The sequence below is a fragment of the Phocoena phocoena genome, chromosome 7, assembly GCF_963924675.1.
Source record: "Phocoena phocoena chromosome 7, mPhoPho1.1, whole genome shotgun sequence".
In the NCBI taxonomy this organism is placed as follows: domain Eukaryota; kingdom Metazoa; phylum Chordata; class Mammalia; order Artiodactyla; family Phocoenidae; genus Phocoena; species Phocoena phocoena.
The window spans coordinates 44906166-44921651 of NC_089225.1; the positions used below are offsets into that span (position 1 = coordinate 44906166).

The 15486-nt window shown below is 33.8% G+C and overlaps 1 protein-coding gene across 1 annotated transcript in view; it reads left to right on the forward strand.

Annotated features, from left to right (window-relative positions):
• The window catches only part of PSMD14 (proteasome 26S subunit, non-ATPase 14), a 94922-nt gene that overhangs the window by 61764 nt on the left and 17672 nt on the right, over positions 1 to 15486 (forward strand). Inside the window, exon 8 of the mRNA XM_065880620.1 lies at positions 10143 to 10250. Within this exon, the coding sequence (XP_065736692.1) occupies positions 10143 to 10250 (108 nt within the window). The remainder of the gene's footprint in view (positions 1 to 10142; positions 10251 to 15486) is intronic.

Sequence of the window (15486 nt, forward strand, 5' to 3'; positions counted from 1 at the left end):
TTACTTTGATTGGAAATACTCAATGGGCTTCTGAAAATGTGGTGTTTAGTTTCAGATCAACTCATCATCAGGTATTTCTTAAGTACAGCTGATATGCCTGTATGCTAATGATTTGGGGATACAAATTAAATAAAAAATGGTCTTAGTCTTTTTGAGAACATAAGTCATATACATTTAGTGTCACTAGTGAGCCAGACAACATTCTGCTAGTTATGTGCTGGTAATCCTACACTGCATACTGATATAATACAGATTATACTGGTACTGCTTTGTTTCTGTAACTAAGTATTAAATTGGTTGCTAGTGACAAATGATTCAACAAATACTTATCTAGAACCTTTTATGTGTCAATATGCAATAAAATAGTACTTGTATAGCAAACATAGTAAATGCAGATTAAAAGTAGGCAGAAATCAGTGTAGACTGCATAAAGTACATGAAGTTTGGACTGAATTTTAAGGACACCACTCTGTTATTGTTGTCTTTTAATCAGCGTTTTACAGAAAAGGTAGGGCTCTGAAGAGTAACTACAAAACATAGGGGAAAGAATGAGGGAATGTATGTTATAGGAGCTTACCTTTTATTTTCAGATATCTAGAAGGTCATGTCTTTTTCAAGGTAAGGGGGAAAATATTTTACTTATCCAAGAAATTTTGTATTCGAAAGTTTTAAGATGGTGACAATTTTAAACTACTCCACTAATAGTTTTGTTTTAGCATTTTCTTATTGCTATTAAAAATTATATACCATAAAGGCTGGGCATAAAGTAAAGAGCACAGGCTTCGGGATCAGGCCTGTATTAGAATCCAATTTTTATCTCTTCTTTATAGCATGACCTTGAGCAACTTACCTAATCTTGAGCTTCAGTTTTCTCATCTGTTAAACAGGGATTTTAGTAACTATCTCATAGTATTATATTATGAATATTATAAAGTGATATATGTAATCATTACAGGGCACATGCATATAGAAGGTGTGCAATAAATATCACTTTATTATTCTGAAGATTAAAATAATTGATACTTAACAGGAAAAACAACTAGCATATTTAAAAAAATAGAATGTGAGCATTTCTGAAAATGTTGTTAAGAACAAGTCTATAAATTAATTACTAACTTGCTCACTTTAGGAAGATGAAGGTAATAATTACAAAAGAAATGAAAACTTTCCCGTTTATATTTTGTACGTTCAGACGAATTTAGGAACACTCTTCTGATTCAGCTGATTTTTTTATTGAGCACTTACTGTTTTTTCAACATATTTCTCTGGGGCATGCTGATGAAAAAGAAAATGAATATATTACTTTAAAATTCTGGCCTTTGAAATGATGGTTGTGATTGAAACCGTTTTGTGTTTCATTCACCTGTCTGTATGTTGTCTCTCTCACAAGATTGGAGCTTCGTTTAAGGGAGAAACGTTTCCATATCTTGGAATTGATGCAGTGTCTGCAAAAAGTAGTTTTTTTAAAATAAATGTATATAAGGTAAAATCAGGAATGAATGTTTCAGTGGTCAGCTAGCTGTTACCAATTCAGACTTTTAGCATATAAGAAAACTGTAACTAATTTTGTGAGGTTAAGTAATTTGTATACATTAGCGGTGATCACTTATTAAATGAGTGAAACATGAGATTGACAAGGTCAGTGAGCCAGTTTGTTCATAGACATTAACCTTGATGAATCCGAGCCTTGTGTAATCAGAGTTAGAGTTCAAGTTTATCATGTCATTTGTCTTCCAAAGGTAGTGGAAGATATTTAGAATAGCTGTCATTCATAAGATTTTCTGTTGATCAGTATCCCATAAAGGTTAATTAGGGCTGAATAATTCTTATCTCAAATTGTATATATACACATACCTTTCCTTTGCCTAGTTTTTCAGACTGAAAGAGAAAAATAGAAAATAGGACACATAAAAATTCTATTTCCATTCCTAATATAGCTCTGTGAGCATACTCATCCAACTCTTGGAACAAGGTTAGTTACTATATTATCTTTTGTTTGTGTCCTGTTTTTTACTCCTAGTATCAATTTGAAGTTTTATAATACTCTCAGACAATCTGTGAGGATGTCTAAGAAAATATTTTAGGTGCTAATGTGCATGTACTATTCCTGATAGACTTAATAGTCTTAAATTATAACATTAATTTAGCTGATAAATCAGAAATTGTCAGCTAAGAATTTTAAACCAATTTTATGTTTAAAATTCTAAGAAGCATAAATCTGATATAGAACTAACAGTTCTTAGTTTTGTTCTTTTAATTTAGAGCTTCTGTATTAGTAATATAATTTCTGAGCTAATATATTATTGTTTAGTAATTGCTATGCATTTGAGTGATAGACATCTGCTTCAAATTAGTTTGAATTCAGCTGTTTCTGTAAAGATATAGGAAAACCTTTAAAACAATGTCCCATTATCTATAAGAATATTATTTATTGACTCTTTTGCCTCTTGAATGCTTTTCTTTCCCCAATCTAACGATCCCTGGTCATTCATTCAACAGACATTTATTGATCATTACTGTGTGCCAGGCATACAGTGGACACACTGGAGAGTAAGATCTACTCCCTGTCCTTAATGCCAGTGTTGTACCGGAAAATGGAAACTATGACTTTGTATAAAAGGCCTTTGTGTAGCCCGTGTATATTAATTGTTTAAGATCATATTCAAATGATTTGACATTAACCCTTGTTAATTGTGAGGATGTTTCTGGGCCTGGGACTTAGTTTTGGCGGATTTAGTCTGTTGTTATCACTAATTTCCTGAAGAGGGTAGAATTGATTGTGCTGGTGAATTTTCTTCTAAGTCATAGTTGATTATTATTCTAATAATCAGTAATTATTCTTAGACTAGTAGTAAGCTTTTCAGTAGATGCCCACTGCCACTTTTTACATGCCAAATAGCTTTTCTGTATGCAGTTTTTATTCCTAATTAAACACAAGTCAGTGCTTTGTGATGTTTGAGTGTTTCATGAATTCAAAACTGAGCGGTGGTAAGGAAATGGGAAGTATATATTTTGTAAAGCTAGTGATTAGATTTTTATAGATAATGAATTTGTGGGGGCATTCAGTGGTAAATATATAAAACGGTAACCAAAGGGACTTCACTGGCTGCCTAGAGGTTAAGACTCCGTGCTTCCACTGCAGGGGGTGTGGGTTAGACCCCTGGTCAGGGAACTAAGATCCCATATGCAGTGCATTGTGGCCAAAAAAAACCCCCAAAAAACGTAACCAAAAATGCTTTCTTGGAGCTTTTCATTTTAATAGATATTTATTCTGCACCATATTAGGTGCCCCAGGTACTCTGCTGGGGAATGGATATTCAGTGGTGGATAAGACACAAACCTTGCTGTGAAGTAACTGAATCTAAGAGTGATCTTTTCTTGCATTTGTGTTAGGATAACTGTTACATCAAATAGCTTGGTGATGAAGAGTACTGGCTTTGGCATGCTGTGTATGTACAAATGATAGTGGTGTCACTTACCTGGTTGTCATCTCATTTAATGTATTCAAGTCCTCGGAACCTCAGTTTCCTTATCCATAAATTGAGAATATTAATACCTACCTCTTGATTGTTGAGTATTAGACAGTATAATTTCTATATGATATTTTAACAAGCCCAATAAAAATATGTAAAAGTGATAACATAGCAAAGTAATTGACCTTTGCATATTTTTCCCACAAAAAGAACTATATTTTTTGAGAGATGGCAGTCTGAAGGATATATTTGTATTTTTCTTTGAAGGTGATGTTAAAGCACAAGAAATGTATGTTAAGTCTTTTATTTCCCTTATCCCCTCCCTACTGCCTTTCTAACATGGGTGAGCCCTAGCCCTTAATCTCTAGAGCCTTTTATTCCTTTACTTTATGTGGAACTGTCAATAAGCATACCAACTGTGTTGCTTTCATTTGTCTACTAGAGGGGAATCTGAAGTCACTTGCTCATTTTATGTTGGCTGACAGAGTAGCCACCAGATAGGATTGGTACTCTGAGTTGGTTATCTGACCAGTGACCCAGAGATGCTAGTATCTTGTAGCTCATTAATAGTCCCTGAAGAGTTCAGTTTTTAAGTTCACTGTTTATTCATCACCTATAATTCTAGAAATACCTATCATAGAGGAGTATCAAAATTCTAGGCATATTGTCATTTTTTTAAAGAGATAATATTCAGTATAGCTGTTACATTTTTTCTTTATTTTATTTAGGAATTTTCCTAGGGAAATATGTCTTTAAACGTCTCTCCCTAATTTCCTGTTGGTATTTTCATATGCCAAATGTCTGTGGATACCAAATTTATAATTCTGATTTGATTTTGAGGGTGGCTTTTTTCTAACTTTAACATTGTATTGCAGTAGCAGTATTCTGCTTAGTTTACTGGTCAGGTTGAGTGCTACAAGAAGCAAACGCCAAAATGGGATTCAATCTGTCTGACCGTGTGGAAGGAGAAAGAGAAAGTAGGATTGGGTAGGAAGAGCGTCAGACTGCAGCATGTTCCTAAGAAAGTTTCAGCCAGGCTGTTGGGGAGTCCTTGAGACAGTTGTCCTTTAGAAGAAGCCCTTATTTGGCAGGAATGGCTAGGTTTGTAGTACCCCTGCTGTGCTCAGACATTGGCTGGGAGTAGCCCAAGGGAGGTTTGACCTGGGGTGAACCCCCAGAGGGATCCAAAAGTGTAGCATCTGGAGTTTGTGAGTCAGCTATGCTCTCTACAGTAGGTTCTATTGAAAGGAGATCTGAGCTAGGCAAGTCCATGAGCACCATAGTTAAAAACACTGAGAACTATAGTGGTAGGTACACACATATTATTTCATTTAATCTTATCATTAAATGGTGTCATTCATGAGCAAATGGAGACATTGAGAAGTTAAATAACAGTTATCTTAGCTCAATAACTAGCAAGTGTTAGAACCAGAATTCTAACTTAGGCAGGCTTCTGACTGCAGTGTCTTAAGCATTTAAATACCTATACCATACTGAGTACATGCATACACTGTAAAAATTTTGCTAAATTTATTTTATGACATAACTATATTCTTTTTAGAAAGTTTCATGGATCTAAAAATGTTTAATTACCTTTCACCATACTAGTTTTTAGAGATCGATTTGTTTTTATTAAAGTATATATATCCAAAACGGTGGCTTTACTGTTTGCATTTTGATGCATGTCTTCACTTGTCAAAAAAAATACGTTATGCTAGTTATACTCCATCCCCTTTTCTCCCAATATATTGAAGTTGTACTACAGATCTCTAGCTACAATAAGCAATTCTCCAAGGATGAAGAAAGAAAATGTACATACACATAGGAATTTCTTTTCCAGAGCTAAAATTGACATTTTATAAATAATTTCCATGTTGCAAAGTTGAGACTAAGAAATCACAGCAATTCAGTGATATGCATTTGGCATGAGTCAGTTTTAGTTCTTAGTGCTTTTCATTGGAAATGGCATAAAAAGTAAGATTTCTTTGAATTTTTTATGCCGTGGGCTTACAAGAGACATAAGATGTTTTTCTCTTATAGATGCCTGGCAGTGCACGGCAGCAGAAGTAACGAACTGGTCACAAACCCCAGCAGTACTTCCCAGGTCACATGCACCCTTAATTTTTAAAGAATCTAGAAACAACCTAAGCAGTTGATAACAGGTCATTTCTAGGTGATAAAGGGTATTTGATTTCCACACCTAGCATTTTTATAGTCATTTAGAGACTTATTTATGGTGGTGGGTTTATATGTGTTTAAATATGTAACCTAACTGGTCACTGAATTGTAACTCTTCTTTTCTTGATGTTTGACATTGATTTTGAGGTCTGAATTTTTTTTTCAAGCTTTTTTTCTTCCAGCTCATTTTATATATAAACACTTCCCATAGTCATTGACTTCAATATAAGGGCAGCTGGGAATGCCAAAGGCAGCTACTGTTAAACAAAAAAGGAGAGGGGGGTGGGGAGGGAGATAAATTATGAAGTACAGCATCTACTGCCAGAAGTGCTTGTGCATTTTTCTTTCAAACACCTTTGAATTAAATTAATTTTACAAGCTTTACTTAAAAATTAGTCTCCTTTGAATGTAAAAATTGGGAACCATACATTGGTGCTTTAGAAATTTAGTCTTTCCGTGACCTAGCAGTTGATATGAAAACATGAATTTAAAAATAAATAGCATATTGGATAAACTGTACCATACTCATGAAAGAAGCCAAAAAATTATGGATTAAACTGAATTTGAAAATAATTACAGTTTTGTGTCCTAAACCAGATTCGTTGTTAAAATGAAATGATAGGTCTTTGACCCTTGGGTGTGCTTGGAATAAATGTGGAACACAGTATTGTTTTTAAAACTATTTTGCTTTTATAAGCTAAGACAGATGTACAAAAAAAATGCAGTTTTTATTTTGTATTGGCAGCTTCCAAATATTTAGTATCTATTTCCAAGAATTGCAATTAGTTAAGCAACCATGGTACTGAAATCTGCACATCCCACAAGCTAATTATATTTGCAAGGTCAGAGTGAATACATATTTTCAGAAAAATAAAGGGTTATATAAATATGTGTCTTCTACTTGGCTGTTATATCACAGTTTGTTGATCTGGGGTATAATGTGTACAATTCACAAATTTGTCTGATAACAGAAAGTGGTGTGTGATTGTGTTTATTTTACTAACCAGTATATTCACAGCAATCACTTCCAAATATCTCTCCAGTAAAGATGTGTTAATTACAAAACAGACAAGGTCTTCTATTATATTAAAGCTACTAACAAGAAGACAGCAGGAATCACACATGTAAATAGCATCATCAACCCCTATTTTAGTCCTCTGTTTTGATCTGTGAGTTGCGCATAGACCAAAGGTGCTATTAAAGACTGAGTGTATGAAATAGGCAGCATTATATGAACAAAATTTATTCAACAAGAAAACAGACCTTTAACATGAATTTAACAAGCCTGAGAAATTATAAACTATCATATGCTGCAGATTCATGCAGTGATAATAAACAAAAAAGGAAAGTAAGAGGTTTCCCTAAGCTAGCCAAACTGCTAATGGTTTTGTTATAAGCTGTCTACTGTTGCAGTGACCTCTGAAAAGTCTCAAGGCACTTGTACCAGAAAAAATTAAATGGTCAGGCCGGTGAATGGAGATTCAATGTGGTGCGTAGGACTGCAGCATGGAAAGGAATTATAAAAGTCTAGCTTCATATTCCTGAAAATATTTGTCATACTTTAGCTTGGAAGTTTTTGTTAGTACATATTAAGGGGTAGTTTTTGGGCAAAGTTTTTTGGCTAAATTACTTTTTGGATTTATAACCTTATAAGACATAAGCTGAACTGGTTTAATGTATATATACTTTAAAACAAACCATTTAGAAAATTCATATAGCCCCCAAAAATGAATTTTTCCCCTGCCCCCCTCCCATAACTTAATTAATCCTTGGGGGTTCTTTGTTCAGTCTATTGTATCTAAGATTTCTGTTCTCATCCATGGAGTGACCACTTTGCTGTCATTCTGTTGCATCATGCTGTAAATACATAAACATGGAGAAAAGCCTTCAGCCTATACACACCTCCAAGTGCTCACCAAGGCTTTTTCTTGAATCTTACTATGGCATAATTAACACCTTCTTCACCCATTGCTCATTAGTGCACTGGACATTAATGAGTCTATTTTGATAGGTTGCTCTAAAGGAGAAACCCACTTATTCTCACAGCACAAAAAGCAATTATAAAATTGTACAGAAATTAAAATGTAGACTATATTGCCATATTTATATTTTTATTGTGTACTAAATCTAATTTTGGTCTGCAGGTTGTTGAACATGTTAGTTTCCTTAAGACAGTTGCTATAGTGATGGCAGCAAATTCCTTTAATCTTGGTGTAAAGTGTTCATTTTCTATTGGCTTTCATATTGCTACTCAGAAATCGTCATTCTAAACATTTCATTTCATTTGGGCCATCATTTACTAGTTGAACAGTATATTAAATTCTTGAATTTTTCTCTTAATTTTAAATAGAATTAAAATTTCTAAATTTCAGACTGTTTTTAATTGATCATGATATCTCTTTAGCTGGTATTTTTATTTCCCTTTTATGAAGTTTCACACCTGTTTATAATATTCTAGAGAAATATTACAGAGATGTTTTTTGTGTGTAAAATAGCTGGTCTTCTGTTCTAGTTTGGAAGCATTCAGTATAAAAAAGATATTTTGTGATATATTGTGGAATTTTCATAGTTTTGTAGAAGTGTTCTTTTTCTACAAATGATACAGAAATCTTTAAATGGAATCCAAGTATTCTAAAAACAACTGGACCAAAATGATGCTTTGCTCTTAAATATTTACTGCTATTGGTTAGGGAAGCAATTCTTAATTTTGTATTTATTTAAGTTGTACATCTGTCTATCAAAATGGTCTCTTTTCCCTTCTTTAGCCTACATTTTATCTTATTTTTATGTGCTTTTTAGTAGAAAATTTTACTTCTATATGTGTTTAAACAATTGTTTGAAATTATTTATGATAATATCTGATTAAAGCATGTTTGATAGTAGTACTTATTACTTTATGAAAATGATTAGAAAAAAGTTTATAAGCAAGAGGTATAAACCTAGGCCATATTTATTTATACATAATTGTGAAAGTTAAGTCTGGATTACAGTTGCTGTATAAAAAGAAAAAAGTTTTCACAAAACTATTAAATCATGCATGTTCTGGGGATACTTGGTTTTATTTTAAGGCAAGAGGAATCTTTGGGGAAATTCAAACTGTTAGAAATAAAAGCAAAATTCAGAGTTTTGGGGCTGCGGGGGGGGAATTGCCAGAGTAGATGGAGGCCTTAGATTGAGTCACTTGTCATAGTGCTTTGGTGTAAGTTTGTATTCATTAGTACCGTTGACCCTTCATGGCAGCTTTTTAGAAAGGGTGATTTTTTCCTTTCTTTCTTTCTTTAAATCTTATTCTTTAGCATATAGCATTTAGTAATACTTAATACAAAGTTTTCAGACTTGATTAGATTCCAGTTGGTTTATTTTGGAAATAAGTTTTTTTAAATCCCTTAGTATCCTCAAACTATAATTATACAAATGAGAAACAGTCTAGTAGACAATAGATTTTAAAACATTGATAAATCTCAGTTGTTTAGCACTTTTAAAGGCAAATCTAGAAATAACTGTATTACCCTGCTTTAAGATATTTTTATGTGAAGAATGTATTGAGTTTATTCTCTAGGTAATTGATTTACATTCCCTGGAAGAGGCATCTGTCTTAAGATCCCCAGTTCTTTACATAAAACTTAACAACATTTAAAAGCTTTAACAAGTTCTTTCAAATCCATGATAATGAACAGAGAAAAGCATTCGGATAGTATGTGATTCTTGTTCAGTCTCTTAATATATGAGCTAAAAGATGATTTGTATCATGTAAGAATTTGAAGTGTTTCTCTACAGAAATATTGAGTACACCTAGGAAAAAGAGGATACCTATTGTTATTTCTTTACTATGAACTTAGGGCTGTATCATTCTATACCATGTTCCTGGCTTAAAGCACGGATGACCTTGGTTTTCTTGTATTGTGCCTCGTATTCTTGACAGTGGCCTGGACATTTAAGGCCATCAGACAAGGTACAAAGTCTTTTATAGTCACAAGAAGTAAAAGGTATCTGACTAGAAGAGAATACGTGGAGCAAGTGCCTTGCTGGTTGTAATTTTGTTGTCATTTCAAGTACTGTGGTAGTATAATTGATGTGACAGGGCTGGGCTTTAGATGTGGTCCCTTAGCTTGTGCTCACTTTCAGTTTTCGTTTCTCTTTGTCATTCATTTTGATTAGGTAAAATTTAGGTGACAGACATATGCACAGCGATGAAGGCTGTTTGGTGTAAGTTTAGTAATGACGTATTTCAATAATAAAGATGCAAAGTTAGTATTTTCCTTTACTGCTTCATGAAAATTGCAATAATTGGTGTCACCTTACATTACAAGATAGAGGGTGGTGTGCTGATGGTGCAGTCAGCAGGAGGTTCTTTTTTATTAATATTATAATTAAATGATTTTCTGGAAATAGGCCAGAAACAGATGCAAGTTGATCATGCCTTGTCCAGTGTTGCTTGGCACCATCACTTGCTTTTTAAAAAAGAGATGACCTGACACCTTGTTTTTACAGGTTGTTATTGATGCCTTCAGATTGATCAATGCTAATATGATGGTCTTAGGACATGAACCAAGACAAACAACCTCAAATCTGGGTCACCTAAACAAGCCATCTATCCAGGTAATACCTGTATTTAATAATGTGTTAAAACTGTTTTACATTTTAAAAGCCTGTTATAAATGACCATTTTAAGATCCAGTACTTAGCATTTTAATTTGTTTTGCAATTAATTTTTCTTGTGCTTTAAAAGGAGATTATGGAAATAGTGTTGCAAAAGTTAGATTTGCTCACATATGAGTCTGCTTTCAGTGAAGTCTTTAAACTTTCCTAACATAGTTTGAGGACACCCTTTTGGGGCCATAGTAGAGCCTTAATCTTGAGAGTACCTTACAGCTTTGCACGGTTAACACTGTGGTAAAGGACTGATAGGGGTTTTAGGTGGAGTGCGTTAGGTATCATGGTATCATTATTGGTTTGGTTAGTAGACATTTCTTATAGTAGTAAATAATGGTAAATTATTGTACACTTTAAGAGGTCCCCAGAAGCAGTTCCTAAATAGTACTTAAATATTTTTACCTTTTTCTTTTTTCTTTTTTTGCCTTAATCCCTACTTTTAAAACAAATCATATAACACAACTACATATTTCTTTTGATAAGTTTATATCTTGTTCTTTCTAGTGATGTCAACCACCATTATTACAGTTATTCAGACACTTAATATCCTCCTGAGTGATTGTTTTCTTTGTATCATCCACATGCTTCATTGTTTTTACACAGATCTTTATTGTCTGCAAAAATTATTTTAAGTGTGTTTTTAAATGCACCACAACCTGTGTCTATATAGTTAATTGCTTCTCTGAAGATTAATTAAAAGGACAGAAATACCGTGTTTGGTTAAACAGAACACATAGGACAGAGACATTATAGTAGCTATTGCTGCTCCCCTTCTGAAACCTTGCTCTGTCATATGATTGTCTCTGGGGAGTTGTGGCTTTGACAGTTAAACTAAGCTTGGTTATACTTTGATAACTTTATACTTTTAGATGCTTACTTTTTCAGCAGTCACTCATCTGAAATCTTCATCAAAGTGAAAAAGTTCTTTCAAAGGATTGAGGTGTGTTCCTTTTGAAAAAATTACTTAGAAGCCAGGGAAAACTGCAAAGTATAGTGAGTATGATGAAATAAGCTACTAGTGTTTTTGATTGGGTACAGACAAGCCCATGCTTGCATGTTCCAAGAGAATATTTTATTGGACCTGTTTAGCCTGTGATAATGACCTTTCTTATACCCCCCATAGCATCATACTGCTTCATTATTTTTTTGCAAATATTATTTTTTTTGTTAAGTAGCATCTCACAGTCTAAGATCATTGTGATTACTGCTTGGTGTGTTTCTGCCAGAAGTTTTTACTAATTGCAAGTCAACAGCCACCTGTTGCAGATTTCATCTTTTAAATTTAAACACTGGTTTTTAACCTTAAAATTTGAGTTAATTAAATAATTAAAATCTGTTTCTTTCTACATCAGTCCAGTTTGTATTTTTACCTTATAGTCTGTAATTTAAGGTGAACCTTATGAAGCAGGTTCCAAACCGAAGTTAAAAGGACCTGTGTATATAACAGCTACAGCATCATTGTTTTCCATTTCACTTTAGTTTGTTTTGGCTTCCATTTAAAATCTGTATATATATTTATTTCACAGTTTTTATAGCGTCCATCAGGAAAACATCTATCTGGGTGCTTTACAGTTTTGAGACAATTCCAATACTGAAACACTCAAATGGGATCAAGCCAAAAAGTGACGGAACAAAGGCACACCTTAAAACAATTTCTTAGTTTTCTAAGACAAGCTAGAAAGAAAGCATCCCAGGAGAACTTGAAGTGAATGGTGATATTCATAATAGAGTTTTAAGATGTGTTAGCAGAATCTTTACCTCAGGGATCAGAAGCCTTTCAGAAAGGCCATGCCTTTTATTTTGAAGGAAAGTTAGTTTGTATTTAGAGGGATCTTATTCCTAAACCAGCTTATTACTGTTAGGAATAGGAACCTAACAGGTACCATCAGCACTCATGTGGGTGGTTACTAATGCTTTTCTAACACTGATTTTTTTTTACTATCATACTTAAAAGTAGGGGGGGAAATATTAGGGTTATACTGTAGACTACTATTTAATATATTGAGGAAAGTTCAAAATATGTTAAGAAAAAGATTATAAAATCACATATGCAAGTTCTCCTTTTTGAAAATATATATTTTATAAACTGTGCCTATATATTTACAATATGATATTAGTATTGATTACCTTTAGGTTGTAGGGTTATTGAATTTTTTTTCTTGTTTTTCCTTCTCTATATTTCTTAAACTTTCTATAATGAAACATATATTGCTTTTAGAAAATATTATTTTTAAAGCACTAATAACAACGTTGAAGTATCTGCCACAAGACAAAGCTAATAGACAAAGTTTATGTGAACTTTCATGTTTTAAATGAGAAGTCATTAATAATCCTGATAGAGAGGGAAGAGGATAATGCCTGTACTGTAGACTTCTCTATTAATATATGTGACTTTGTATTATTTTGTTCTTGGAACATTTGACCATTATTGTCAAATGTATAGAATTGAGAGTTAGCAAGCATTTATTTTAGTAACTAAAAATGTAAAACTATTCCACTAAAAATTGTTCAACAGCATTTCAGATGCTTAAGGGCCACAGTGTATATGAAGACTGGTTGTCAACTGAATGGAAATTTAGTAGCTGTTGATGCATAGATGCATTATACTAGGGTTATGAACCTCTAAGTGTAGCCCTGAGTACAACTGCATTGTCTAACACAGTTAAACTATTTGAAAAACATTGTTTTCGGTAGCTGTTAAACAGTTATAAAATAGTTGTACTAGAAGGAACCATTGTGATGATTTTGTAGGTGAGGAAACTGAGGCCCAGCAAGTTTGTGATTTGCCTAGCTTATCCACTGAGTTACTGTAGGAACTAGTACATAACCAGAGCTCCTCATTCTTTTATACTATATTTGGAAGTTTCATTAATTCATTAATTTTGGCATAGATAACGTATATATACAGCTCAAAATTCAAAAGGTATGAAAAGGTATTTAGCAAAAATTCTTTTCTTCTTTTGCCATTTGTGACCCAGTTCTCCACCCTAAAGGGAACAAAGCACATGTTTTGTTTCTTTCCAGAGCTATTATATTTATATAAAGAAAGATTCATTTTAAAGTATGATTTACTGGATTATATTTAGTACCACATTTTCAGTTTATCAATGTAAAAGAATTTAAGGCAAACATATATCTTTAGATCTAAGTAAACATGCCTTTTTTAAGAGCATGAAACTTTTTTAACCTATCAAGAACCTATAAATAGGTTATTACATAGTTCATAAGCTGTGTATTTTATAATATGCCTGCTTTTCCACAGCAGTGAGCAAATGGAGTTATAACTTCTAACCTCTTCTCAGTAGTCTGGACAATGCCAGTGAAGTATTATTTCACCGTAATGATTATTTGTGAGCTTTTCTTTGAATTTGTCATACCAACAAAATTATAAAGCTCTACTCTAAAGATTAGCTTAAAGAAACATAGAAATAACCTGGAAGTTAATCAGTGGGATCTCAAAACTCTGCTTTGTCTAGTTCCTCCTCCAAACCACTCTTTGTTTAGAATAAATAGCATCTTAGACTGATAGTACCAACCTAGGAAGAACTTCCTACTTTGAAAGGTTGGCAGCCTTTGAGCAAAGAAAACAAGGGTCAGGATACCCAAGAAGTCCTGTTAGTAATTCCAAAAAGTATTGTCCCAGAAACAGTGCTCTAAAAGGTGGCTAGCTTCCCAGGTCAGTCACTGAAATATTATTTAGCCCACAATATAAACACTATAGAATAGAACCATGCTTTTTAACAGTGCTTCTATGAGAAACTGTTGCAGATTTCAAATAATTAATGAATGAGCTTCAGGATAATATCCTGTTTTAATGAAGAATTGCCTAAATTTTCCTAAATTCATCATATGTTTGTTAGGTGTAAATTTAAAAGTTAAGTATTGATGTTTTGAGAAATTTCCTGATTATGTAACTTCTTTGTCTGCCTGACATACTATGGCATTTGCTAGTATGTTATGTTTAATTTGCAATTTGACCCTGTCAAAAGGCTAGTCTCCCCCTTGGTAAAGCTAATCTTATATTTGGTGTATGCTGTCACAACTTGTAATTCAATGTCAACTAGAATGGGGAATTTGAGAGAATTTATTTTTCACTGAGCTAAATAAAAGAGCCTGTGCCTTTGGGTTTATATGGAAGGAGGACTGTACATGGCCAGTTTACCTATGATTTGGGATGAATGTACTTGGGGGCACACAGCAGGTGAGTAAGTGAAATTGGGAAATGGCTTGAGGATATCATTTGATTTAAATTTATATTTGTTTTATTATTGTCCCTGCTAATCTTTCATGCTGCCTGTTAGTTGTACTACTTTCATCTAAATAATGTAATTGAAAATCAAGTAGGTAGTGCCTTCAAGTTCCAAACTGTATATTTCAGCAGTACAGTTAATCTCCAAAATGTGGACCTATCTGTGTGTCCATTTGTCTGACTTCTGTATCTCTTGGCCATACCTGTTACTAGCTTTATGGCCACTATGTAGAATTATATAGTTGAAGCACTGCATAAAGGTGATTGGATGAGAGGGCAGTTGGCACCTGGAATCTAGCCTACACTTTGCTCTCCAGCCAGGCTGAGTTTGCTTGGAGCACTGGGCACCTTTTTCTAATTCTTCCACCCAGAGGATGCACTTCCTAATTTGCATAAAGGTGAGTACAGATTAAGGGAGGCACTGATTAGCTCCACTTTTTGATTCACACAGTACAGCATATCTAGGCACTGAAATTTAATTCACTATTCCTGATTATTATTGAAATGAATAAGGATTTAATAGATACTCCTAGTACTTTAATTTCATATAGCAACCATTTTATTATAGCAGATGTTAGGAATATAAGAATGGATTGTTGGGCTTCCCTGGTGGCGTAGTGGTTGAGAGTCCGCCTGCCGATGCAGGGGACACGGGTTCGTGCCCCAATCCGGGAAGATCCCACATGCCGCGGAGCAGCTAGGCCCGTGAGCCATGGCCGTGGGGCCTGTGCTCCACAACGGGAGAGGCAACATTAGTGAGAGGCCCGTGTACCACAAAAAAAACACACAAAAAAACAAAACAAAAAAGAATGGATTGTTATAGTACATACCTAAAATGGGTTAGTATTTGGTGGGGCGATTTTTGCTAGCAAAGTTTAAAAATAAGACTATGCTTTGTTTTCATTCTGATCCCTGAAGTACAAAGACTTAATT